Below are 26,892 nucleotides of genomic sequence, written 5' to 3'. Positions count from 1 at the left end.
TCTCATAGCATCATACAATAATTGATTTATTACGAATAATTGACAATACGGCAATTTGAAGCTGTTTTCGAGGATGCTGCTGTAGTGCCGTCGGGTTGCAATAACAGCATAATGCTAATCTGTACATCCCTTACCCAGACATCAGTTTCATATAGCCTATTTCCCAGATAAGAAAACGAAGAATATGAAAGGAGGAGCATCATCTGCTATTCTAAGGGTATAAAGCATCCCTCCTTCGTTGAATCTGGTTTCATTCTGTTTTCGCTTTCGAGCTGGTAAGAGCTCCTCCAAACTTGCTCAGCTCCTCGCCACCAGAGGCAAGCTGTTGTACGAGATGGCTGAAGAAAATCGACCAAAGCCGCTTGTTGAAGCGCACACCGTCATCCGCACCGCAAATCTCATCGGGCGATGCAGATTGAAACCAGTGCGCCGTCAAAATGTGTCCGTGTTACGCAAATTCAACAACTCAATCGGCCCTTTTGAGAGCCAACAAATGTGTTTTAAAGAGTTATTTGTATAATATTCCCTAATGTGTTTACCACATACTTGCTATAATATCTTAATTCATCTCATAGCATCATACAATAATTGATATATTACGAATAATTGACAATACGGCAATTTGAAGCTGTTTTCGAGGATGCTGCTGTAGTGCCGTCGGGTTGCAATAACAGCATAATGCTAATCTGTACATCCCTTACCCAGACATCAGTTTCATATAGCCTATTTCCCAGATAAGAAAACGAAGAATATGAAAGGAGGAGCATCATCTGCTATTCTAAGGGTATAAAGCATCCCTTTTTCGTTGAATCTGGTTTCATTCTGTTTTCGCTTTCGAGCTGGTAAGAGCTCCTCCAAACCTGCTCAGCTCCTCGCCACCAGAGGCAAGCTGTTGTACGAGATGGCTGAAGAAAATCGACCAAAGCCGCTTGTTGAAGCGCACATCGTCATCCGCACCGCAAATCTCATCGGGCGAGGAGGATTGAAACCAGTGCGCCGTCAAAATGTGTCCGTGTTACGCAAATTCAACAACTCAATCGGCCCTTTTGAGAGCCAACAAATGTGTTTTAAAGAGTTATTTGTATAATATTCCCTAATGTGTTTACCACATACTTGCTATAATATCTTAATTCATCTCATAGCATCATACAATAATTGATATATTACGAATAATTGACAATACGGCAATTTGAAGCTGTTTTCGAGGATGCTGCTGTAGTGCCGTCGGGTTGCAATAACAGCATAATGCTAATCTGTACATCCCTTACCCAGACATCAGTTTCATATAGCCTATTTCCCAGATAAGAAAACGAAGAATATGAAAGGAGGAGCATCATCTGCTATTCTAAGGGTATAAAGCATCCCTTTTTCGTTGAATCTGGTTTCATTCTGTTTTCGCTTTCGAGCTGGTAAGAGCTCCTCCAAACCTGCTCAGCTCCTCGCCACCAGAGGCAAGCTGTTGTACGAGATGGCTGAAGAAAATCGACCAAAGCCGCTTGTTGAAGCGCACACCGTCATCCGCACCGCAAATCTCATCGGGCAAGGAGGATTGAAACCAGTGCGCCGTCAAAATGTGTCCGTGTTACGCAAATTCAACAATTCATCAATCGGCCCTTTTCAGAGCCAACAAATGTGTTTTATAGAGTTGATTGTGTAATATTCCCTAATTTCCCCTTTTCAGGGTCACAAAATCAATGAAAAAGAGTTATTTTGAATTAATACATTTGAAAAACAATTCTTCAATATAATCGACTAAGCTTCTGAATACATGTAAAGTGATTATTTTGTATTAACACAACATAATAACACACAATGTCAATAATAAATCAGAATTGACATGCGACAAATAGTGTGAAAATTAATTTGATTTTTAGCAAAAGAAATGTTTCATAAGTTTGTGACTGTCTCAAGCCAGCAAATAGAAGAGGCTAACGTTATCCAACGTCAACTTGGCGGTCGTATCTCGGAAACAACCTCTTACTTTTTAAACAAAACAATGTTACCGTCAAACGGGGTAACTTGCAACAGGGGTAAAACTTGCAACACTTCGACATGTAACCGAATTTTCGTTTCGTTCAGCATTGAGTTAAATTTTTATAATTTATTCCGCCATTTATTGACCTCAGGTATACAACAGAAGATTTCGGCGAGGGTTTGGGTATTGTTTCTTTTTTGCTTGGTTTGCTGGAGGTGAAAATCATATTTAACGTTGGATTGCATAAAATTTATGCTGAAAAACGTTCCTCGTACCAAACAAACGGTAGAAATATATCATTCGAGATAATTGTCATCAGTTACAGTACTTAGTAGTGTACAAAATGACAATATAAAAGTTTTGATAATTTGATGCTTAAACACTATAAAAATTCAAAAACGTTTTTGACTACCCTTGTGGGGTAACTTGCAACAGCTAATTTGATCTCAATTGTTTGATATTTCTTGCAGTTTATCATCGAAAACACATGAAAAGGCAAAATTGAACATAAAATTTGTGTTACTGTGTTAAAAATTTTTGTTCCGCGTTTAACTCAATACACGTTTGGTAATAAATATTAAAAATATTGCATAAATCGCACTATTATTAGAATTAGATTTATTTTCTTCATAAAAATAATGAAACATTTTGAAAACCTATATAAAAACTAACTTGCAGATCTGTCGTTGGGAATTTTCTACATGAAGTATGATAAAGGTAGTGTCAGAACACCAACAGAGACCATTTTAAAACAAACATATCAATATCTTATACGTCGCTTTGATTTGAATTTGTATAAAAAAAAAATGTTATGTGAACCATAACCTAAAGTACAATTGTATTTGTAGAAAAGTTGCATTAAAACGTTTTAATGGCTCTCCAATAACTGTCAAGACTTATGATATGCTAGAATTTGTGAACACCCTATGCAATACCAATGAAGTTTTCAATCAAATTGGTTTAATACTCATAATTCAATCAATAATTGCTTATCTGTACTCTTAGATAGCTTAGATAGCTGTTTATGATTATTGTCATACTTTTACTGCATAAAATTATTAAATGATCATAATAACATGATATAGGTTAAGTTTTCAATAGTGTACTTCAGGTAGCAGTATGTGTTGCATGTTACCCCACATCAGGGGTAGCATGAAAAATGTATACTTTTCGTCTCTCCTGATCCCCGAAGATCAAACATTGATAAAATTAATACCGTGTGGTATTCTTCACGTGGCGATTAGGGTACTAGATGGTTTTTGACTCATCTGAATCCTCAAATTTTTCATCCATTTAGCTTTGAAGTTGAAAATTGTTGCAAGTTACCCCGTTTGACGGTATTGCATATTGGTTCTCATGTGTTTGGAATACATATTTAGGTATTTGTAACAATTTTCTTATGTGACATTCTCATTAACGCCTGAGAGTTGAAGCACCCTCTGGACTATAGGAGCACCCCCTGGACCCTGGACCAAATCTCCGGAGGAATTCCTGGAGAGAATCTCCTAGCAATTGCTGTAAGAAATCCCTGCAAAAATTTCTGGGACAATCCGCGCAGGACTTCCTGGTCGTAGTCCTGTGAGAAAATCCTGGAAGAAAACCCTTTAGAAATATCTGTAGAGATTATTGGTGGAAATATTTAGAAATTCTTGAAGTTTATCTCCGGATGGATCTTGTTCCAAAAAAGTAGACTAGAAAATTGTTAGAAAATAAAATTTTATCAACATTTGCATCACCAATTTTCAACATGGTCTAATAATTTGGACCAAATCAGCGATTTGAACCACCGATTTGAAAGCGGACTAGGTTGGTGAAATGATCCTAGTCTTAGAGAAAGACACCAAGCAAAATGATTCAGCGTATAAGCAACTAGCACAAGACGTATTTGACGACGAGGCTGATGTAAGATCTATAACTGAAGAAGCGACTGTAACATTCGGGATAAGATCACCGATGCAGCGAAGGTTTCTGCTGCCCTCAAAGAGCAGTGTGACATCGATGTAGCCAGTAAGGCCATCCACCTTAGAAAAGGCCCACAGGGCACCCAGGCAGTGGTGGAAAAGTTCGCATCACGAAGCAGCTTACGAGTGTATACCAACGCTTAAAAAAATGCTAGGTGTGAGTAAGTACGCACCCGTCTGCTCGGGAGCACATGTCAAAGAAGTAGCAACATGCTCGGGAACGTTTACTCGCGAGTAACCAAGAAAGGTGGTATTTATTATGGTTTAGACAGACAATTGTATAACCATCGAATCGACAGGAAACTACTAATGACAGTAAACTACTTATAGTCAAAAACGCTTGGAAACCATATTTCCAAAAAGCACAATATGCCTCTGAACAGCTCCGAACGCTTTCACGAATCACTTTAGCTTCGGTTACTCGGGAGCACGACAGATGCGAGAGAGTGCTGACGCTCGGGAGCTTTCGGTTTTGTTTCTGTTCCAGTTCAGCAGAAATATTCGCCACTTTCCATCACTGCACCCAGGTGGCAGCGATTAGCCTGCTGGTTGAAGAGGCCAATAATGCTTAGTGTTTGGGCATGGGGCTCTGCACAAAAATCAATCCGGCTCTTTCACTCTTCCATGGAATTAGTAAACTAGTTAGTTGTTTACTAATTTCATGGTAGAGTGAAAGAGAGAGAATGATTTCTGTGCAGAGCCCCATAGGCCTCTGCACTGTTTGGATTTTGCATGGGTTTATGACGTTTACTGGCCTTGTTGATTACTAATTTCATAGCAGAGTGAGAGCGACAGGATGATTTTTGTGAAGAGCCCCATAGGGCCGACATGACGATACACAATCAAAATTTCTATCTATCTAGGTTTTACGATAGCAACAACAAGAGTTTCGTTGCGATCGATAATCGATGTACTCTTTCCGCATCACCCCACAAGCTCATGCCCCAAGCGCCGTATGCGGCTGATGAAGGAGAAGAAGTGGCGAGGGTGACGAACGCAGAGCTGGCAGAAGTCGTGATATCAACTGCGCCAAATAAGGCACCGGATCCGGACATGTTCAGAATCGCGATGCAATGCTGCATTGCTGAAGGAATCTTCCCGGATATATGAAAGCGATAGAAGTTCGTGCTACTACAAAAGCCGGGAAAACCACCAGGTGATCCGTCTGCGTATAGACCTATCTGTCTACTAGATACGATGGGCAAGTTGTTGGAGAGGTTGATCTTAAACAGGCTATTACCGAACACGGAAGGTGCGGACGGCCCGTCAAACATCCAGTTTGGATTCAGGAAAGGTAAATCTACTCTGGACGCTATCCAGTCGGTTGTTCAGACAGCTGAGGTGGCAATTGGAGCGACATTCGTTATTGCGCGTTAGTCACTCAGGATGTAAAGAATGCGTTCAATAGCACAAGCTGGGAAACAATAGCCCACGCACTTCACCGCCTCAAGGTACCAGGGCAGTTGTGTAAGCTATTTTGATTATTTTGATGGTAGGATTCTACTGTGTGACACAGAGGAGGGGCAGAAAAGCGGTCGAATTATCGCGGGAGTACCTCAAGGTTCAATCATGGGCCCGATGTTATGGAATGCGATGCACGATAACGTATTGAGCCTGAGTAAAGAGACAACGCTTAGAGGTTGACAGCTAGAATGGGATGACTCAACTAAAGATAGATGGACCCATCGGCTAATACCAAATGTGTCAGATTGGTATAAAAGAAATCATGGGGAAGTGAACTTCCACCTGACTCTGTTTGTGTCAGAATATGGTTGTTATAGGCAGTACCTGCATAGCTTCGGGCACTCAAAATCTCTTGCGTACCCCAAATGTGCTATGCAGGAAACAGCGGAGCATGTCGTGTTCGATTGCCCGCGTTTAATTGTTGTGAGAGATCGCATGCTCGCTACATGCGGAGGGGACACGTCCCCGGACAATATAATCCGGATGTTACTCACATCATGCTGGAATTGCAGCACCTACGGTGCGCCGACCAAGAGTTGGCTGTAGAGGATTAGCCCTACCGAGGCTTGTCCCCTGTTACATTGCTTAAGTCGGCTAGGAGAAGTAGTTTGCCTAGGCAACTTCTGCTACATGGGTTAAGTGCTATATGCACTAGTCCCTCTCCGGAGCAATACCGTAAGATTGTTCCGGGGAGGAAAGGGTCTGAGCTCAAGGGTAATGCATGTGCACTCAGTATACCACTTGAAAAACTCAGCGAAAATTGTTCAGCTATAGCGCATGAGCTAATTTTAGTGGGTAGTCGGTGTTGTGGCATTCCCACACTCCCTGAGTTACTTTCTGGCTGTAGATTTGCCCCTTGTAGAAAAAGACATTCATATAGGAATTTATTGAAGCATGGAATAAATATGTAGAAATTAACCACCAAAGTTTAATGGCCTAATTAGATCTATCAAGCTTATTTATCGTTTACTTTACGTAAATTAACGCTTCCCTTTTCTTTTTCCACAGGTCATTGTCTACCCCACTCGTGACAGTCTCCAGCGGATGGGTGCCATTGTGATACTAACCGGCATCTGGATCATCTCGCTGGTGCTTGCCTCGCCGATGTTCATCACCAGGCGGCTGATCCACTACGATGTCAACTTGCCCAGCCTGGGGATCGAGTATATTTCCTACTGCATCGAAGACTGGCCAATGGCACGTGGCCGAGTGTATTATTCGGTGTTCACCCTATGCGTCCAGTATCTCCTGCCAATTCTGATAGTGTCGATAGCGTATTTACGAATTTATCTCAAACTGAAGCACCGTCTCGTAGTAACGACCACTACCGTGAGCACCAATTCCAACTCGATGGATTCGCAGCCCGTACGGGAACGGGAACGAGGCCGGCGAATGCAACGAACCAACTACTTGCTGATAAGTATAGCCCTAATCTTTGGAATCTCGTGGCTTCCACTGAACCTGTTCAACCTGTTTGCCGACCTGTATCTAAGTGGAATCACCCAGGAGATCATGGTGGCATATGCCATCTGCCACATGATGGGCATGAGCTCGGCCTGTTCCAATCCGCTACTCTACGGTTGGCTGAACGATAACTTTCGTAAAGAGTTTAACGAGATCCTCTGCCGAAAGGAGTCAAGTTCACTCGTTGCGAACGGTGCCGGTGGAGGCAAAACCGTCTCACGAAAGATTCGAACTACAGGACCCGCTCCGGAAGTAACGCAGGTGGGCGTCTTGTGTCGACAAACGACCACAAGCTCAACCGTAGTAGACTCGGGCGACCAAACCGAGCTTACCGAGCTCATGCCGTGATCGGTCGAGTAGTAGAGTGCGCACACAGTTCCTCCCTAGTTATAGATGGAACTTCTGCGGGCCCTACTACTGGAACCGCTACTACCCAGCTACCAGTTGGACTAAGGTGTGCAACAAACAAACATAGAAAAAAAGAAAACACAATGTAGATCTACCCAAGTGCCCCAATTCCACTAGAACACATCGCAAACACCAGTCACTGATACCGCTTGGTAAATGATGATTCCACACAGCTGATGTATTGTCAACATCATTTGCCGAGTACACCTTTGTCTCTCTTGTAGCGCTGTGCTTTTGTCGTTTTTGCTTTGATTTTGGACATTTCATGGAAAGGTTGCGCAAGGAACATGCGGTTAAAAATTGCAAATTTTTCTCTCATATTTTGAAGATGACTCAAGTATAGCTTATTGGCAAATAATTCTTGATATTCTAGTTGCACAATTCTTTAAAACCGTTTTTAACGGTATGACTGTGTTCATTTTCATATACTGAACTACTATGTATGTAAATAATACAGAAGAAAGATACCATGAAATTTTCAAAATGAGAGAAGTTCAAGTCCAAACTATATGCCTCCACCTATGCTTAATTTTCCGTTGGTTGTGCTTGATTCAAATGTATGATAATGGATATTAATTAGGGATGAAACATTTTCTCTGAAAACAGGCCGCCATCGGCACACCTCGTTAAAATTCCAATATCATGTTACTGATCGCTGGTATATGCTAAGACTAGGGGGTGATCGTTCCGGTTTCCTCAAATTGGTGGACCTTTCGTATGCTTGCCAGCTAAACAGTAGGCCGTCCCTTATTTTTAGAAAATTCGAAATGTTATAAGTTCGTCATTGTAAAGTGCTCGTTTAGGTAAGAAAAAAAATCAGGTAAAAATTTAAAGTATGTAGGGTAAATGATGGCTTCGGCACCCTGAGGGTATTTTCGGCAGCACTAACTTATCGCCCTTGTTTACATTTATCTATGGAACAAGAGTTAACTTCAATGTACTCAACATATTTCTTGAACTATAATTTTCTATGTTAATCACATCTTTCACAAAAATATTATATAACATGGGTTTTATCATTAAATGAAATAAATGCTTACGAAATTATCGTCATTCGTGAGCTGCCGAATAAAACAACACAAGAACAGCTGACAAAAACTCACCACTTTAATAGGTGCAATTCTTCGCTCCAATGCCAATTTTTTCATAAAAACTACGCACCGATCACTTATGCACTATTGAACTTTTGATTTGTATATAAAGCACTCGAAAATACTTATTTTTTATTCTTTAAACCACAAATTGAAATTAATGCACTTTGATTTCCTCGGCAATCACTTTTTATTACTGGACTAGGTTGCTAGAAAACCATATTCAATTGCGATGTATTTATTATTCACGATTTATATTCACCGAAAAAATCGAACACAACTAAATAATTTATTGGAATTAGGCAACAGAGCATGCATTGGTAACAATTGTGCCTTTCAATACTTTCTTATTAGAAGATTGTAGTGCATAATCTTCGATATACTGAGAAACATGTAAAATAACTATTTTGGCAACACTCCTGTTGTTCTACAGGCAATCAGAGCATGTGAATTGATTTGCAAAGGGCCTATTCTGATTTTCTCATACACTGAGAATAATAGGAACGCACCTAAATTTTACTGGCAAAGTTTGGATTTTGATCCGAATGAGCCGATCGAACAATATTCATAAACCAAAAAAAATCGCAATCGGAATTGTTACCATTCATTCTCTCGGTAATAACTTGATGAAAGAGCGTTCAAGAGCAGTAACCTTTGCAGACCACAACCATATCGAGCCATTCAATGTGTCAGTGAACAGTTCAATTCACGGTGAAATTATCTACCTTTCAAATTTAAAGAAATTTGAAAACGAATGTACCGTCGTTGGGATGAGATTTGGCCAAAAATGCGTAAGTCCTCATTTATTTTTGAACAAATTTCGCAATTTGACTTGATGTGTTCGGCTAAATAAAAAATAAAAATAAAATCTATTCTCATTGCAAATTCTGAACAAATAATTGAAATTTGATTTATTTTTGCTTTAAATTGGAGACGTAAAATTTGCCCAAATTAAACATAGGAATCCCTTATGAAAATTCGCCACAAGAAGAAGGATTGAAATTCATAAATTTACGTTATAAAACCAAATTTGAAAACAAAAATATATTTCACGGAAACCTCAGGCAGGCATCAAAATTATCAGATAGACGATGATACTATCAGTTCAGCCAGATGATACTATCACTTCTTGTCTATCCTGATAGTATCACTGAGAGAATGGTTTCTATCAGAGATAGAAGATAGAGTGATAGTATCCCTATCCCAAAAAAATTTCATTATGATACTATCAGTACAACATCTCTCAAATAACAATGATAGAGGTTCTATCTTTTATTATAGAATAAGAATTGTTGGACGATTGTTATAGAAAATTAACAAAAATCCATATTTAGCAATCCAAAGTGGCGGCTTTAAGAGTGTAAGAATTGTTGGAAACCCATGCAATATGGGTATTTTCGGAACGGGCACAATAAGAATATGGCGTCGGACATCAATTTGCGTCATCCCCTCGTCACGCCCGTTCCGAAAATACCCATATTGCATGGGTTTTCAATGATTTTACCAAACCGGAGGCCGCCATCTTGGATTTCAAAATGACGTCGGACATCGATTGCCATCATTCCCTCGTCGCACCCGTTCCTAAAATATCCATAAAAACATACCTTGAGTTATTTTTATTGTTTTTTTTCCATTATGCGCAAGATTTTTTGTTCTGTATTTGTATCAATGATAGGATAGATAAGATTTGCTATAGAATTTTGCGAGTAGTATATTTTTCCCTAAAGATAGATGATAAAGGTATGCTTGATCCATCAGTGATGAAAAAATGCTGATAGTATCTCCATCCGTCTATCAATTGATAGAGATAATATAGTCTATCTTCTATCCATCATTTTTCAAGAAGTGATAGTATCCCTATCACAACCCATAGTGATAGTATCAAAAGATAGACGTGATAATGGTAGAGGGATAAATTTTAAGCCTGTTGCCTGGAATCGAACCAAGAACCTTGCGATCGATAGGCTCGTGCGCACTCCCCTCGTCTATCGACGCCTTGATGTGGGGTGATGCTAAAACGATACATAAAGCTTTCGTATTGCAATAATCGTTCCATCTTTCCTAAGGCAAAATATATGAATTTCTATAGTCCAGATCGCCGCGTGTAGAATTGATACGCAATAAGAACAAATCAAGAGAATCGTGTTCGACCATTCCACCCTCCGCAACGGTCTTTGAATGAAAAAAATAAATTTTGTGTTTGAGCCGCAACGTTTGAGCCTACTCCCCTCCCCTAGAGCGTTACGTAATGTGTGGACGGCGCCTTAGTCTGCACAAATTTAGTGGCGTTGTGTATTCAATATGACTCTCAGCTATTCTATTTATAACTGCAATGCTGTTCTCAGTGAAGTCTGTATTTTTTTGCATTGGCCCTTTCGAAGAGTAGAACATAATGAGTGACGTTCAATTTCAGGCATTGTCAACAAATACGAAAAGTTACCAATACATAACCTAGTTTTTGTAGAATTTTAGATTGCCAAAGAGAACAATTTTGTTGCCGACAATAGTAATAGGGTCCTAAAGCCATGTCCCAATTTTAGTACCAAACGCATAAGTTTAGGCCAAAAACACATGTTTACTCAATTTTCTAATGTTTTCCGTTGGTTTAAGCCCAAAAAACATTTTTTTAGATTTTGTCACATCCTTTGGCTTAAACTCAAATTTTGGGTGTATTTTGCAGCCTCCTGACACCGCCCATACAACCCCATTGAAAAATAACGAGCAAACATATCTGGTTCCCTCTGGGAAGTGGTTCCCACTGACAGCTCAATGTTTGTAAACAAATAACCGTTTGAGGAATAACAATCGATGATGGCGAAATCTTTTTCTCCGTAAAATTTCTTTACCCGCAAAACAACAGATATTCGAACAAACAAACGGTTGCAAACTATTGGATTGCAGTACAGAAAGTCAATTTGGGTTGGTGTGATTAGCTAGAAACACATTCTAGTATTGAAGGAAAAATTCCCTAATATGATTAGGCCAATGTACGTTGTTGCTCTTGAGTTTGATGCTGACCACGAAAACATGGCTGCCTAGCACCGGGTTGGTATTTTGTTTTCCGTGTCCCTTACGAAATGTCAGATAGGAACAACCCCAGTGGTAGAACTAAAACCCCTGTGGTGTTTTTGTCGACTAAGCGAACGTCAAACATGATCAAAAGTGTCAAGGTTCATTTATGGACCAAATTTTTTAAATTAAAGTTTAAACATGTTATAGCCATTATTTGAGTGGGAAAAATTGCTAAAATAGTTACAGTAACATGCTTTTTCGTGTTATTAAATAAAAACAAGATTTCATTAAACATTTTAGGACCCAATTGCATTGCCGATAAAAGAACAAGTGCCTCGTGACTTCGGTGAGGAAATATAGATGATTTAGAGAACTAAATAGTGTTTTGTGCATAATAATTAATGAATAAAGTGTGCTCAAGTGTACAAGCCCCTCCCTCCTCCACGTAACAGCTTTTGTATGAAAAATTTAAAAATTTTGTATGGACCGTAACACTACGGAAGACCACCTCCCTCCCCCTGATGCGATACGTAATATTTGAACGATCCCTTTGTAGTTATGAATTTTATGTCACCGTGCAGTGTTATGAAGATATCCACAGTATGAAATATTGTTTTACTTAAAATTCTATGCTGATTATCAATTTGTTACTAGTGGCTTTTTGTGATCATGTTGCGTACACTAGAGCAGCGAGCTCGATTTGGCGCACGGGGGTCATCTACACCTAATACCTTTAGGGTCGTTGGGGGATCACTTAGCGTCCACGTACGGACTTCAAATTTTTACCTGATTTTTTTCTTACCAAAACGAGCACTTTACAATGACGAACTTATAACATTTCGCATTTTTGAAAAATAAGGGACGGCCTACTAAACAGTCTGCTAAAAAAAACATCTTTACACGATGACTCATATTTCTCTCGGAACACAAGCAAACTAGTGGTACTGTACAGAATAAGAATGCTGTAGCTTTCATTTGAGGTTGAAAATAAATTGACCTCCATTTTCAATTTTGCCGCCATCTAGAATTCCGTCAGAAAACCAGCTTTTTACTATAAGCGCATCGCTCGTTTTGAATTCTGAGATAACCATCAGAAAGCTGAGAAAAACTGAGTAAGATCAGCAACAAAAACTAGAACTGAATAACAAAAGTAGGTTACATTCACGTAGTTGACGGGACGGAGCATACAGGAAAACATTTTTTAACAGCGACGATTAATTGAAATTTCCTACAATCAGATCGAAAACAAGCAGCTTCTGTAGTTTTGTAAGTCTGGCAGAGAACGTTTCCAAAGCGATGAGATTGCACCGGCCTCTGTAATAAGGCAGATCAGTTGGATTTGCCCAAGGCTGCTGGCGAAGAGCGTACCGAACGAAGCTACGTTGAACTCTTTTTCATTCGGATGATCTGCATAGTATGATGTGGATACCACACACCGATGGCATATTCCAGAACGCTTCGGACTAGCGTACAACACAACGATTTCAAAGCGTAGATGTCTCGATAATGCTGCGTACTACGTCGAATAAATCCGAGGGCAGCGAATCCTTTGGTAGTGGCGATGCTGATTTGCTCGTTTAATTGCAGTTAATGATCGATAGTTCAAGGTCGCAGATGGATTCAACGCGCTAGAAGATATCTAGGCCCACCGAGTATTCGAAGTCGATTCGGGACTGGCGTCGAGTGGAAGAAATGTGTTTACACTTCTTGGTGTTCAAATCCATTCCATTTTCAATGCACCACAGTTGGATCTCGTTAATATAGGCTTGAACAGCACTGCAGTCGAGGAGGGACGAAATGGTTCTGTAAATTTTCAAATCGTCGGCAAGCAGCACTTTAGCTGATTTCAGCCGGAAACATACATTATTCACGAACAGCACGAAAATCAGTGGCCCGAGGACGCTACCTTGGGGCGCGCCAGAAGTACTAGCGAAGTTTCGAGATTTTACTCCATTTATTTTGACGAACGCCTCGCAGTTTGTCAGATATGAATGGATCAGTAATCCAGCGCGAAAATCCCAGATGGTTCAGCTTCGCAACAGCGAGATCATGTGGAACTCTTTCGAAAGCTTTAAAGAAGTCGAAATATAAATGTCAATCTATCCAGCAGGATACTTTTCACTAAAATAAAAACAAATACCGTATCGTGAGTGTACCTGTTGAGAGAGATTCAGGTACAGTGGATGCCTGACCGTCCAATCAATTTGATTAGAAACCAATACTGTGGAAATCTCCACCAGATGTACTGGTTTACCAACTGCCCTTCTAGGCAACCCAAGGTGGACTTATTCTGCCAATCGGAAAATGAATGAAACAAGTATTGTGGAAATTTCCACCAGGAAACACTTATTCCAGGAACCTTTATTGGAGAAGAGAGTTCTTTCTTAAATAGAATAACTCTCATTAAAAATCAATGAGTAAATTTATTCTCTTACGCTGGCATGATACAAGCGATAATGAAAAAGAAAATCTAAACTTGGCCGCAACTACACTCGAACTACCTTCTACTCGGCCATTCTGCATTAGCGATAGTAACTCATCATTTCCCTACTTGCCTACGTGACCGAATGCGCACGCGCAATTACTGCATCTGTGTGTGTGACCATTCTGCTACCTCTTCTACCATGCTGACATTAAGCCCTTTAATTCTTGTTAATATTGCCACGTGCTTTTTGTGCGCACTCTAAGAAATGTTCTCTGAAATTATGAAATGTATAATTCAACAGTACCAACAGCGTACCATAACGTACCTCGCGGGATTTTTTACGTACCTCACGTTTTCTTCAATAAAAGGTGATCCTGCTGAAAAGATGGTCGATTTTTCGAAAATCTAGACAAACCGTTCCGATTTTTTCGAAAATGCATGTACCAACGATGTACCTTTCGGATCTAACCTCGGTTTTAAACGTACCTCAAAATTTTCCATACTTCCTTATATAAACTTTCTCAAATCGCTTTTTATGTATGATAATTGCACAGAATCGGATTCCTTGTCAAATTTTAGCCAGAAATCATGTAGAAAACTTTATACCTAAGTTGAAATTTGACAACTTTATGGAAAAAACGTAATCTCAGAACGCTATAAATGCGATTTCGAATAAACCCCTTAATGTATACTACAAAATGTGTTCATATAATTGCCTGGATGTATGCAACACTCAAGATTAAACATAGAAGAGAAAACATAATATTAGCCGTGATGTGAATGGGTTTAATATTTAACATGGAGATATGTAAGGTACCGTGGGGTAAGTGGATACAGAAAAATCAATGGTCAACTTCATTGTTATGTACAGCTAACGTTAATAATGTAGTTCAAACTTTTTTCTGTGGATGACAAATAAGGGACTAATGTACTGCAAATCGTCAATTATTTTGATTTGTCTGATTTTTATGTATTGAATATGAAGATCTTGAAAATTTACGCCAAATGATCCACTTGCCCCACCATGGTGGGGTAAGTGGATCACCAATAAAAAAAAAGTCTATTCTCAAAACAAATGAGGTGTAATTATGTATAGTAAGAATGATATTGCTCTCGTTCTTGTTATTAGTGCTAGTTATATTACATTTTGATACTTTTGAAATTAAAAAGCATCTTTATTTTATCAAAATGTTATGAAAAATATTTATACATTTATTCACACTAAAAGAAATATTGTAACTAGAATAATTTCGGGAAAATCCATCTGTTTTATTCTCATAAGGTATACAGAAGTATTGTAGAATTATTCCTAATGATGTTTTCGAAAAACACTCGTAGTTTAAAAATATTAGTTACATTTACTTTTGTTTAACAAACTGAAATCTTTTTATTCCATTCATGAATATAATTGTACCATCTGTCTAGAACAATTTATATCGTCAAATAAGGTACGATAATATGCTTTAAATTGGAAAATATGTTTATTTTGCTCTTTCGCAATTCAGCTCAGATAATCCACGATAAGTTTAATTTGAATTTTGCAATATTTATTCTTTTATATTTTTCATACCAGAGAGAAAGATTCAAAATACTTTTAGGTGGATTAGTTCAAATTTTCTATGGAACTTTGACAAATTTAAGCTAGGAATGAAAAAAAGTTGAAGGAAAACAACATTTGAGGATAATCAAACTAATTTAAATTCGCATTAGCAGTCTGGTAATATGCGATAACAATGCTTGATCCACTTACCCCATCACATTAAAAAGTAGGGGGAAGTGTACCATGTCTAATATATCAGTATTAATTTTAAAAAATCACATATTTTTCATTGTGATTCACTCAATTAGAACTGAAATGCTCACCATGTGTTAAAAAAACTAATAGTATTCGATTTTAGACAGTGATGCAATGGATTTTTGAATGACAGAAAACAATTTTGAAAAGATTTGATTTTTGCAGCTAATAAGTTTGTTTGTGTTAGTGTACGTGTATTACCAGTTTTGCAATAGTATTAGTGTGGACGTAAGAATATAACCTAAAACTAAACAATGGTGCGAAAACATTCAACATATTCAAGTATTTATGCTTAATATGGACAAATGATCCACTTACCCCACTGGAGTAGTGCTTCGTGAAGCCCAAGCAGGACAGTTCGGTTTTGCGTCGTCCGATAAGTTAGCTCACAATTTCGCGCATGATTTCGTCGCCGGAGATTTTTTTTTTCCTGTTTTGGAGCGTCTTGCTGGGTAGTGCTTCGTAAAGCCCAAGCAGGACAGTTTTTACATTCAGAAATGGAATAGTGAAAAGTGAAAAATGAAAAAATGATTTGTTTGATTTGTGTCCTCAGTACTGTTGGTTTTTGGCTGCCCTAAGTTCACCGAACCATCCGGAAGTGACAGGCAGCACATTAATTTAGAGAATCAATCCGGTGAGTTTGTTCCAGTATGATACTTTTTCTTTTGTGAGCTTTCCGGATCGTTTTTGTCCGCGTCGTGGAACTTCTGATCGTTTCTTGAACGGAAAATTTTATTTTCGGAGTTTGATAATTATGTTCAGATTGCGCATTCTGTCCGGGCGGGTGTTACGCAACTAACAATCGGTTGTGGATGCTTTTTAACCGTTCGATGACCCTGGATCGATTCCGCTTTTCGTATAATTTTGAGCAGAAAAACCGACTGTGTTATCCCAGGGTGTTTAGTTCGAACTCGCTTCCTTTCGTTTTTCGATTATCTAAAAATACAGTACCACCCAGTACAGTTTTTCAATGGGCACAGTACAGTTTTTCAATAGGCGTGATTTTTTTTACGCGTATCGTTATTTTATACAATCCGATGACCCTGGAGGGATCGGTTTTGCTTTTTACTGGTTATTGAGCAAAAATATTACTGCACAATCGACAAGCATTTCGCGAAATACTATTTATACTATAAATAAGCTATTGTTTTCTCTTTTGATTGCCGGCATTCAAAAGGTTAATTTGAAAACGCTTAAACAACAAATATTTATGGTCTATCGCCAGCTTTCTAGGCGAATCCTGACAATATACCTTCCCCAACCTCCAACTCCGTAGCACTTATGAGGGTGTCGCTGAGTCGGTGGCCTCTCATTAAGGTGAAAGAAAAAATGGCTCAAAAGTCAGAACTGAAAAAGCAGTTTTCTCCTTTTAAAACAATAAATTGATGAAAATAAGAACACACAGCCTTTTTATTTGGCAAATAAAAGAGCTGTGTGTTTTTATTTTATTCGATTTGTCTATTTAAAAAGAGAAAACTGCTTTTTCAGTTTTGACTTTTGTACCATTTTTACTTGGGCCTTAAGTAAGTGCTACATCAACATTTCCTTCCCCTATCCCAAGTTACGGTAAAGATGGGCGTGGCCGGGAATAGCAATATTCATGCTTTTAGTATTCTTGTTTATGATTTGAACAAGGTATACTCCCCTGCCTTGTTCTTGAAAGTAGTCAGGACGAGATTACTAAAAGGAAACATGAATGTTGCTAGTATCCAATCTACGAAGTATACCGTAACTACGCTAACGCTAACGCTAACGCTAACAAATGATCCACTTACCCCACTGCTACACTTCCCCCACTGTACCTTAATACTTAGGGATGTATAAATATCAACTATGATATATCATAAAAGTTTAATGTAATGCAGTCAAGGTTTCTAAAGTCACCTGAAAATCATTCCAAGGTTTGAAAACTACATTCCCACTGTACTCACATTGAACGTTCCTCGATATATTTCATATTTAATAAATAATTTGTATCCATATGAAGAAACACCCATATACCGTTTTGTCTCAAATTCCGAACAGACTCATATTCCGAACACTCGGTTTTTGTATGGCGATTTGGTTGAAATGTTTCGCTGAAATATGTCACCAAATTAGCTGGAAATGTCAGTCAATTGCAAACCAATTTTAACGTCCTCAAATTTATTTTATACCTCGGGAGTAGTGATGATTCTCTATTTCAAGGTCAGTAAAACTAGCTCAGATTAATTTATTTGCGAAATTAACCATTTGAATACGATTTATTCGTGCTGTTCGGAATTTGAATCAAGGTGTTCGGAATATGAGACAAAATGAACACAGTGTTAGGCATTTGAATCAAAATGTTGTTCCATTAGTTTGCGTAAAATCAATACTAAACAGGTTTAAATGAACATTTTTATCAGCACACCCAACAGCTAACAGTTAGACTAAGCGAAGAAATAAAAATGTTCACGAATATCAGCTAATTTGTGCTTATCAGATGCATTTGAAGTCACGCTCAGCCTTAAGTGTTCGGAATATGAGTCAAAACGGTATAGAGATTTCAGCCAAAGCGATTTGAAAAAGTTTATGTAAGGAAGTATGGAAATTTTTGAGGTACGTTTAAAACCGGGGTTAGATCCGGAAGGTACATCGTTGGTACATGCATTTTCTGAAAAAATCGGAACGGTTTGCCTAGATTTTCGAAAAATCGACCATCTTTTCAGCAGGATTACCGTTTTTAATGAAAACGTGAGGTACAGTATGGCCCAAAAAATGCGAAAATCGTCATATCATGCTTTATGGAAGTTCTTGTACGGAAAATGTGAACCAAACATAAATGTTATTTATTATTTGTATTGTTTGATCTGTTTAAACTCAGTTTTTCGCTTCAGACATGATTTTTATCTGTTACTTTTACCTTACTAGACAACAGTGGAAGCATACCCTCAAATTCTATCATGCAGTCATCGAGTTCAATATCTTTGTGATGAAATATTCTAAAACATTAACGATGGGGTGAGGTTCTCGTCTCCAGCATTCGCCCTTATAAAATGATAGAATGGGTTCATACCTGGTTTATTGGAGACTTGAACATATTTTCGAGAAAACGACTCATTTTGGAGAGCCGTGATTGAACCTTCATATAAGTGTAATAAGCGGCTCTGTTTTGCTAAAAACCTATGAGCAAGTATAGATATAAGTTGTCTCTAACCGAAAGAACAAATTTCTTCCTCAAAAAACTGTTAAAGACCTCTGTGTTAATTAATTAAACTTTAACAAAAAATAAAGGCATATCAAACAATTAAACGCTGTTTCTAACTTCGAGCGGACAAAACCTTTGAACTTCTTTGCATTATTATATTATTTTGAACAGTTAGAAATATATGGCAAAAATTGCCCTAGATAGCGAAGTTATGTCAGAATATACTACAGTAATCAGAAATTACATTCACTCACAAAAACAACGAAAACAAAGCTTGTGAATGTTAAATTCACGTTCAAACAATTTTCGCATTTTACTGTACGTTCAAAATCCCGCGAGGTACGCTATGGTATGCAGTTGGTACACTCACGATACGGTATTGGTTTTTATTTTTGTGAAATGTATCTTGCTGGATAGATTGACATGAAATATAAGGCGTTATCTGTTCTCGAGGGCCGTCGATACGAAATCAGTGAACAGCATCAGATTCATAGTGGTTGATCGCTTTTTAACAAAACCGTGTTGCGACTCGGAAATCAACGGTTGAGCAGCTCATGCAATGCGTTATGAACTAAGCTTTCGAAGACTTTAATCAGTGGTTAATAACCACGCAGCACAGAATGGAAACGACGCGGTAGTTCTCGGCAGTCTGATTGTACCCAGATTTAGAAATCGGATTTATTGAAGCCACTTTCCACAGTTGCGGAAAAGTACCATCCCGGAGCGATCTGTTGGAAGTAATGCATAAGTTTTTATCAAACACAGGAAACTGTCTGAGGTTTGTCGGTAATGAACGGTGGTGAGGTATTAGGGTAAATGTTTTCGAAGAAATATGCAATTATGTCAGCTAATACTTCAGGAGCGTTAGCGGAACATTTGGTGTGTGTTATCCAAGCTGGTACGCGATTGAAGCGTTTGCGGTTACGAATAAATCTCCAAAACAAAGAGAAATCTTGTTAAGCAGTCGTCTCCAGTCGTGAAATATAGGCCCGAGACGCTTCCGTTTGGCATTCGTTATACCGATTTTCTATTAAATGGAGATTGTCATAATTAATAACCGTTCTTGTCCGTAAATAATGCCTACGAGACTTGTGGAAGACATTCCGTAAGTTCTGTAACTCGGAAGTCCACCAAGGGTGCTTAAATGGTTGGCATCTACGACGGTACATTTTCGCTGAGAGTCCCATTCAGAGTACCGTAAAACGGGGTAACTTTGATAATGCGGGTAACTTTGATAGTGCGTAACCCACCGCATACTGAACGAAATATCATAATTTCTGTTAATCAGTTAAGCAAAATGAATGCAAAACTAAAGAATATTAGTATGACACTTTATTTAAGAGCGGTTTTCATTAGAAATAAGAACATTTTAGGCTTTTTATACGAATTTAAAAAAATTACACAATTTTAGCATTTTCGAAACGCTTACAAACAATCTGTTCTGCGATCACTACTTGATGTAGTTTTGAATAGTTGGCCACTTATCTTTGACAGCCTAGTTATCATAGAACTTGAAATCGGTCTCCAATCTCTTAGCGAAAAGTATTTTCACAAACTGGGACCATTTTTGTAATCTAAGTCACAAATTTCCATATAACGTTAAACGCCTAGAGGTATGCAATGCCCTACAAATGTTCGTTATTCATTCAATTTTGTTCGAATCATACTCCATTATCAAAGTTACCCCAAAACAGAAAACCAACTTTCGATTATATGAAAAATTATACATCCATTCATAATAAATCTTTTGCCAATCTATCGACTGTAATCGATAGCTAGGATGCCAGTACTTGTTTTAAAAATATAAATTGTACATCTTTGAAACAGCATGCATAAATATTCAAGTTTTCTTCGAAAAAACTATCAAAGTTACCCCGTTTTACGGTATCATAAAACGTACGTACCATCTCATCTGTTGTCTTACCGTGAAACAGTGCAGTCCAGTCGATGGAGGAAATTGCGTTGTTGAGATCATCGAAGTTGCAGAGACGAAAATCGTAGTCATCTGTTTGATTCGAATCCATAACGTACTTGCCTTGACACCTTTATGGCTACAGCATAGCGTCACGCCATTGCCGGGCGTGTTGCAGAGCTTCATCTTCGTCGGTCTTGGGCGAAACTTCTCCAGTTGCCTCGAACGTTTAGGGTCGTCAGGTCCTCTTCCACTGCGTACAGCCACCGTATTCGTGGTCTTCCCCAAAACCGCCGACCTCTACCTGGTTTCCTACTGCAATTCTTTCTTCCGACATTCGCACTAAGTGACCACCCAGACAACCAGAATGTACGTTTAACCAAATCACCTTTTGCGTTATGCGATGCTTATATGTTCAAATTTTCACATATAAGATGTCGCGAAAAGGCCTTATACGTACAAAAGTGTAGGCGATATACGTGCATATTTTATATGATGAAACATAACATGCAATGCGAGTGTGTAGATTTTCTTGCGAATTAGTCGGAACTCTTACGCGACTTAATTCATCATAACAAAATTTATTTGACAGCTGCTACGGATTGATCCGATTTACTTTGTACAAGTATACGGGACGGAATGGAATGTACATATGAACTCATAAAATAGCGTTTTATGCGAAGAAACTCATCGATCAAACAATTTCATCCACCAAGTAGTGCTGGTGAAATGCAGTTTGTACAAATAAGTGACTTTGTTCGTATACTGCTATGCGACTTCTGGTTATCTGGGCAGCCCACTGAAGTCTGCCGTATTTTACACGCTTGATAATATTCGCATCTTTGTACACTTGATAGGACTCATGATTCATGCGTCTGCGCCACACACCATTTTCGAGTTTCCCACCGAATATTGTCCGCAGCACTTTACGCTCGAAAACACCGAAAGCTTTCCGGTCTGCCTCTTTCAACGTCCACGCTTTGTGCCTGTACAGAGCCACCGGGAGAATCAATGTTTTATATAGGGCGAATTGTGTTTCCGTTTGCAAGCTGCGGAACCTAAGCTGGTTACGTAGTCCGTGAAAACCCTATTCGCAGCAGCAATCACTTCGCGGGAAACGTCGTAGTCACATGTCACAAGTGTTCCAAGGTAAACAAATTCTTCAACAACTTCAAACACATCAAACACTACCTCAGCACCTACACCACCAAGGCCAACTATATCTCTACCTAAAACCATGTACCTTGTTTTGGTAGAATTATTGGCCTATCTTCACTGTCTCCCTCTTCAGTGGCACGAAGGCCACTGGACTGATCAGGGATCGATTCCAATTAGGTTTATATCGTCCGCAAAGCCGAGGAGCATGTGCGACCTTGTGATAATAGGGCCATTTCTCTGCACGCCAGATCTCCTAATAGCACTCTAGAGTGCAATGTTGAACAGTAAATTCGAAAGTACGTCTCCCTGCTTCAACCCGTCTAACGTCACCAACGAGGTTGACACCCCGTCTGCGATCCGAACACTTGATTTCGAACCATCCAACGTAGCACGTATCAGCCTAATTAGTTTCGCCGGAAAACCATGTTCAGACATTATCTGCTACAGCTCATTTCTTTTTACTGAGTCGTACGCCGCCATGAAATCAATAAACAGATGGTGAGTCTGTAAGTTATACTCCCGGAATTTATCTAGGATCATTCGCAAGCTAAACATCTCGTCCGTTGTCGAACGGCCCTCATGGTTTGGTATTCACCGATGAAGGACTCCTCGACCGGTTTCAGTCTGTTAAACAGGATGCGCGTCAGAATTTTGTACGCCGAATTCAGCAGGGTAATTCCTCTGTAATTGGTACACTCCAGTCTACGCCATTTCTTGTAGGCCATCCAACCAGCCGGTGGGCAATTCTTCGTCCTCCCATAACTTCAGAAGTACTCAGCGGATCGACTGGTAAAGCTGCTTACTTCCGTTCTTGAGAAGCTCGACCGGGATCTCGTCCTTCCCAACAGTCTTACAGTTCTTCCGCTCGCTGATAGCCTTTTTAACCTATCCTATGACCGGAAAGTCCTGACATCCATGACATCTGAGAAATGTCGCCCATCAATAAGCACGTGGTCTATTTGGGAGCAGGCATCGCCATTCGGGTGTCGCCAGGTGTGTTTGCGGAGGTTGCCTCAGGCCATTATCATTGGTAACAGTATGAAGGCTTTCCGTTCCAATGACGAGTCGGAAGAAATTTTCTTTCCCGATCTGCGCATTTGCGTCGCCGATGTCTATCGTGACATCTTGTTTTGGGCACTCTCCGTAGGCCTTATCCAGGCTCTCATAGAACTCATCCTTGATGTCATCGGGCTTATCGTTCGTTGGCGCATATATGTTCAGACTGTAGTTGAACAACTTTCGGTCGCTTACCGGTTTCCACCGAATAATTCGCCTCATCTGCTTCCCAATCACTATGAAGCCAACTCCACGTTCTGCTCTGTCGCCACCGCTGTAGTATATGAATGAAGTGTAGGTGATGGGGTCCACAGCTCGGAATTCACGTTCTCTGGTTCTCGGCCAGCGTATTTCCTGGATAGCTTCCTCGTTCACGCCGACATTCCGCAGTTCACGAACCAGGAGCCCAACACGCGCGGGTTCATTCAAAGTTCTCACGTTTCAAGATCCAACTTTCCAATCGTTGTCTTTTATTCGTTGCCGGGTCTGTTGCCGTAAAATGAATCCGTTTGCTCTACTTTTGCCTTTCTTGGTTGGTGAAGAGTCTTCGATAGGCCACCTAACCTGGGTTGCGCTACTTACATCGTGCTAGAGGGGCTGCTTCCTCGGTGCTGACACGATACAGCATTGTCCGTTTGTTCTTTACATGATGACCACGATCATAGCCATCCACCTTTATCAGGGCTTTGTACCTGTAGCTCTGGTTCTCAATAGTTTCAAGTTCTTTCGGACTTGCTACTATGGAGAGCCGTCATGCGCTAGCGGTGATAAGCGAAGAACGAACGGCATATCGTCCCCTTAATGCTACAACTAGATAACTCGAAAATCAAAATTTTGAGATGTGCAACTTTGAAAGTATGACCGTTTAACAAGGTGATGGTTAATCGCAGAGATTATGATTGAAAAATAATCTTTAACTTGTATATTTTGAATCACACGCTTGAGACCTGTGGATATTTTGCAGATCTAATTAAGAAAAATGTTTTGACATATTGAAGTCAAAAATTTCAAATTTCGAGTTATCTAGTTGTAGCATCAAGGGGACGATATGGTGGTCATCAATCCCGAGGAGAGGTGCCGGCAATTTGACTAACTCTCCATCACCTGATTCGTTGACGAATGCCAAATCGAGTATTCGGCCGTTCGTGTTTTAGAAGGTATTGATTTGGTGCAGACCTGAATCAACCATCGTTTCAACTAGGACGATTTCTTGTTCGGATGATATGTTAGAAGGGTGCAATGCGTTAATATCGTCATCGATTTCCCAGTAAAGAGAAGGAAGATTATAATCGCCCACCACGACGATCGTATCTGCTTCCGATATGCCTTCACATAGACGCTGGTATGCTGAGGAGTGTGCTAAGCAGGCTTGGTAACTGTGACCACAATTTACCACAGTTCATTGATTCTGCCAGTCAATCGAAACACAAAACAGCAGCAGCATCAATACCATCAGGCGTTGCGCTGCCAACGGTTTACGCACTGCTTGAATGTTTTTGTCTCTCCACTATGATCATTTTCGGGCAGCCATCCCGAAAGGAATGATTGGAAAAAATATTAAATAATTCAATCACTAATATTTTGCTCGTGTTTTCAATGAATTGAAATCTATTAGTACTAACAGCAAGAGCACAATCATTCTGTTGCGATACATATAAACAAGTTCGATTTTATGCCGCCTTTATCGAGCAAAACGTCAAAACCCAGAAAACCGGAAAAATCGTGTTACCACTGTGCTCGAGTCTTTTCGCATTCGGGTTTGGATGAACGTTGAGAAGAAGAAGATTACAGTTTTGAAAAGCCGTGACATTTTTTTTGTTTTGAACGGTCATGGTTTGCTTTGTTAAATCATCTTTGGATCTCTTGTTTCAACTATTTTTATTCTCCGCTTTCAAATCTTCAACCACCTTGTAACCGCGGCGGACTTTGGGAGACCCTTTTTAATCGGGAGTTTGTTCTTTCACTTCGCGAAGCACACACGTCACGTTTACTATGCGGACTAACTGCGGACAGAGATTTATTCTCGACGGGAAAGTACGTACACTACGAGATGATAAAGAGATGCGCACTGTTCGGTAGTTTGTATTTAACTAACTGGTACTGGTTTTCATATCGTAATATATGACAAATTGAGTCCAAAAGGGAAACTGAAAAAAGCCCTATCCGAAGATCGAAATCGCTTTTCTCTCGCTAGCAGAGTGCTAGTGATAAGGAATAATGATTGATAGTAATGCACTTATGGTCTAATCCATCGGTGTACTAAATTCACTCGGTCTGAGAATTGTGACACTTGAGCGGGGCACGCTTCCGTATGATCTCCACGTGATCTGGACCCGCTCTAGTGTCAAAGTTCTTCGACCGAGTCAGTTTAGTACACCCGTGGATAAGACCATAGTATTGGTACTAATAATTTTAGAACAGTGAGTACGTGAGAGTATATGAGAGTAGGAGATACTTATGCTCTTAATCCTAGGGTGGCTCCAACATTTGCCGGCCCCTGTTGAAAGGTCGTAGCTTTCAACCATAGAGTAAAGTGGGGCAAAAGTTCGAGTGGGGCAAGAGTTTCTTTTTAAGATTTCTAGCTAAAATCAAATCTAAACTTAGAAATGTCATGGTGGTTCGAATGCAATTCAAGTAAGAGACTTTCACTCCAAATATCATAAAAATCGATTGAGATTTGGAAAAGTTATGGCTATTTGTTGTTTTTCGACGTAAATATTGTAATATTTGGTCAAACTTTCGATGCATAGAACCAAATGAAGATAAAATATTTTTCAATATTTTATGTAAGGGCGTTTCTAGGCCTATCATAAGGATACTTTGACGTGTGTTAGATTTTGCATAAATAGTTAGAATCAATTTTTGGCCCATAGCGGGGCAAAAGTTCGAATCTGCGGGGCAAAAGTTCGACCCATGTATAAATCCACGGAAAAATTTTCAAATATCCTGAAATCTACATATTGTCTTCAAATTTAGCGCAATTTGCCTGATCGTGCGAAAAATGTCACAAAAATTTTACATTTCCACTTAGTTTTGCGAAAATCTGCTATTTTTTGGGTGTATTACAATTAACCTTGTTTTGGGCAATTTTTGATGAAAATTTAGTGTGTATTTTTCGGCAAACATAAGTTTACGGCTGGTTTAAAGTATGCCTGGCATAAAAGTATTGATATTTTGTCTTTTAGCCATCGAACTTTTGCCCCACACTAGATTCAAACTTTTGCCCCACCGGTGGGGCAAAAGTTCGAATAAGACAATCAATTTTGAAACTGTTATAACTAAAAATGGGTAAATATTTTAACACAAGTTTGTTTAGCAAAATTATAGCCAATATGTTGAAGGTTCGATGTATGGTATTTGTTTTGTTTCATCTGCGATTATTTTCCTGGAAATTTTGATTATACCACTAAGGTCGAACTTTTGCCCCACCTTACTCTACAGGCTGATACGGATGGACTGAGAGAAGAGGTGCTGGATGATCAATCGCCGTCGGGTACATTCGTCGCTTCTCGGAAGACTCGCCGGTCTGTTTTGATTCCGCTGCCTCTCAACACCGCAGGTTAGCGACCTCGGCGATCGTACATCGTTGCCAGTCATCTAGGCTGTCAATCAGTTGGCGGTATCCCATTGCTCGTGGTGACGTCATCGGGGTTTCCTCGCTACGACGCACGCGACGGTCGGTTGGGTGGGGTTCATCTCGCATTCATCAGGTTGGGCGTACTCAATGGTTGGCCATCGGAGCAGCCATCGATGCGCAGCACATGCCGGAGTACAAACATTCCTTAAGTTTTTTGAAAATTCATTATACAACATTACTTACAGGGTTCGGAGGCCCTAAAGCCTCCGATCGTTGCGCAGTACTAGAGTACTGCGATGGAAGACTCGTCTGGGTTGGGACCAGCCGCGCCGGCCGGTTCTGTTGTTGGTTGCCGTATGGGGAGCACGCAGATCTTCGTGATTGCGCGCCGGTATTCTCCATCTGCTGTCCGGACATCTATGACC

At 39.6% G+C, this 26,892-nt stretch overlaps 1 protein-coding gene across 3 annotated transcripts in view; it reads left to right on the top strand.

Moving 5' to 3' along the window:
* Window positions 1–26,892, top strand: part of LOC5573640 (neuropeptide F receptor) — a 136,702-nt gene that overhangs the window by 94,566 nt on the left and 15,244 nt on the right. The window contains exon 4 of one of the 3 annotated variants that reach the window (XR_002498666.1): window positions 6,409–7,318. Coding sequence is in view for 2 of the 3 variants with exons in the window: in XM_021837700.1 (XP_021693392.1) it covers window positions 6,409–7,212 (804 nt within the window). In the remaining variant the exon portion in view is untranslated. Of the gene's footprint in view, window positions 1–6,408; window positions 7,425–26,892 lie in introns of those variants that run through there. The other 2 variants (XM_001660916.3, XM_021837700.1) reach the window with 2 other exon arrangements.

The sequence above is a fragment of the Aedes aegypti genome, chromosome 1 (genome assembly GCF_002204515.2).
Source record: "Aedes aegypti strain LVP_AGWG chromosome 1, AaegL5.0 Primary Assembly, whole genome shotgun sequence".
In the NCBI taxonomy this organism is placed as follows: Eukaryota; Metazoa; Arthropoda; class Insecta; order Diptera; family Culicidae; genus Aedes; species Aedes aegypti.
The sequence above is the reverse complement of the archived record's forward strand: the minus strand, read 5'-3'. Positions and strand labels throughout refer to the sequence as shown.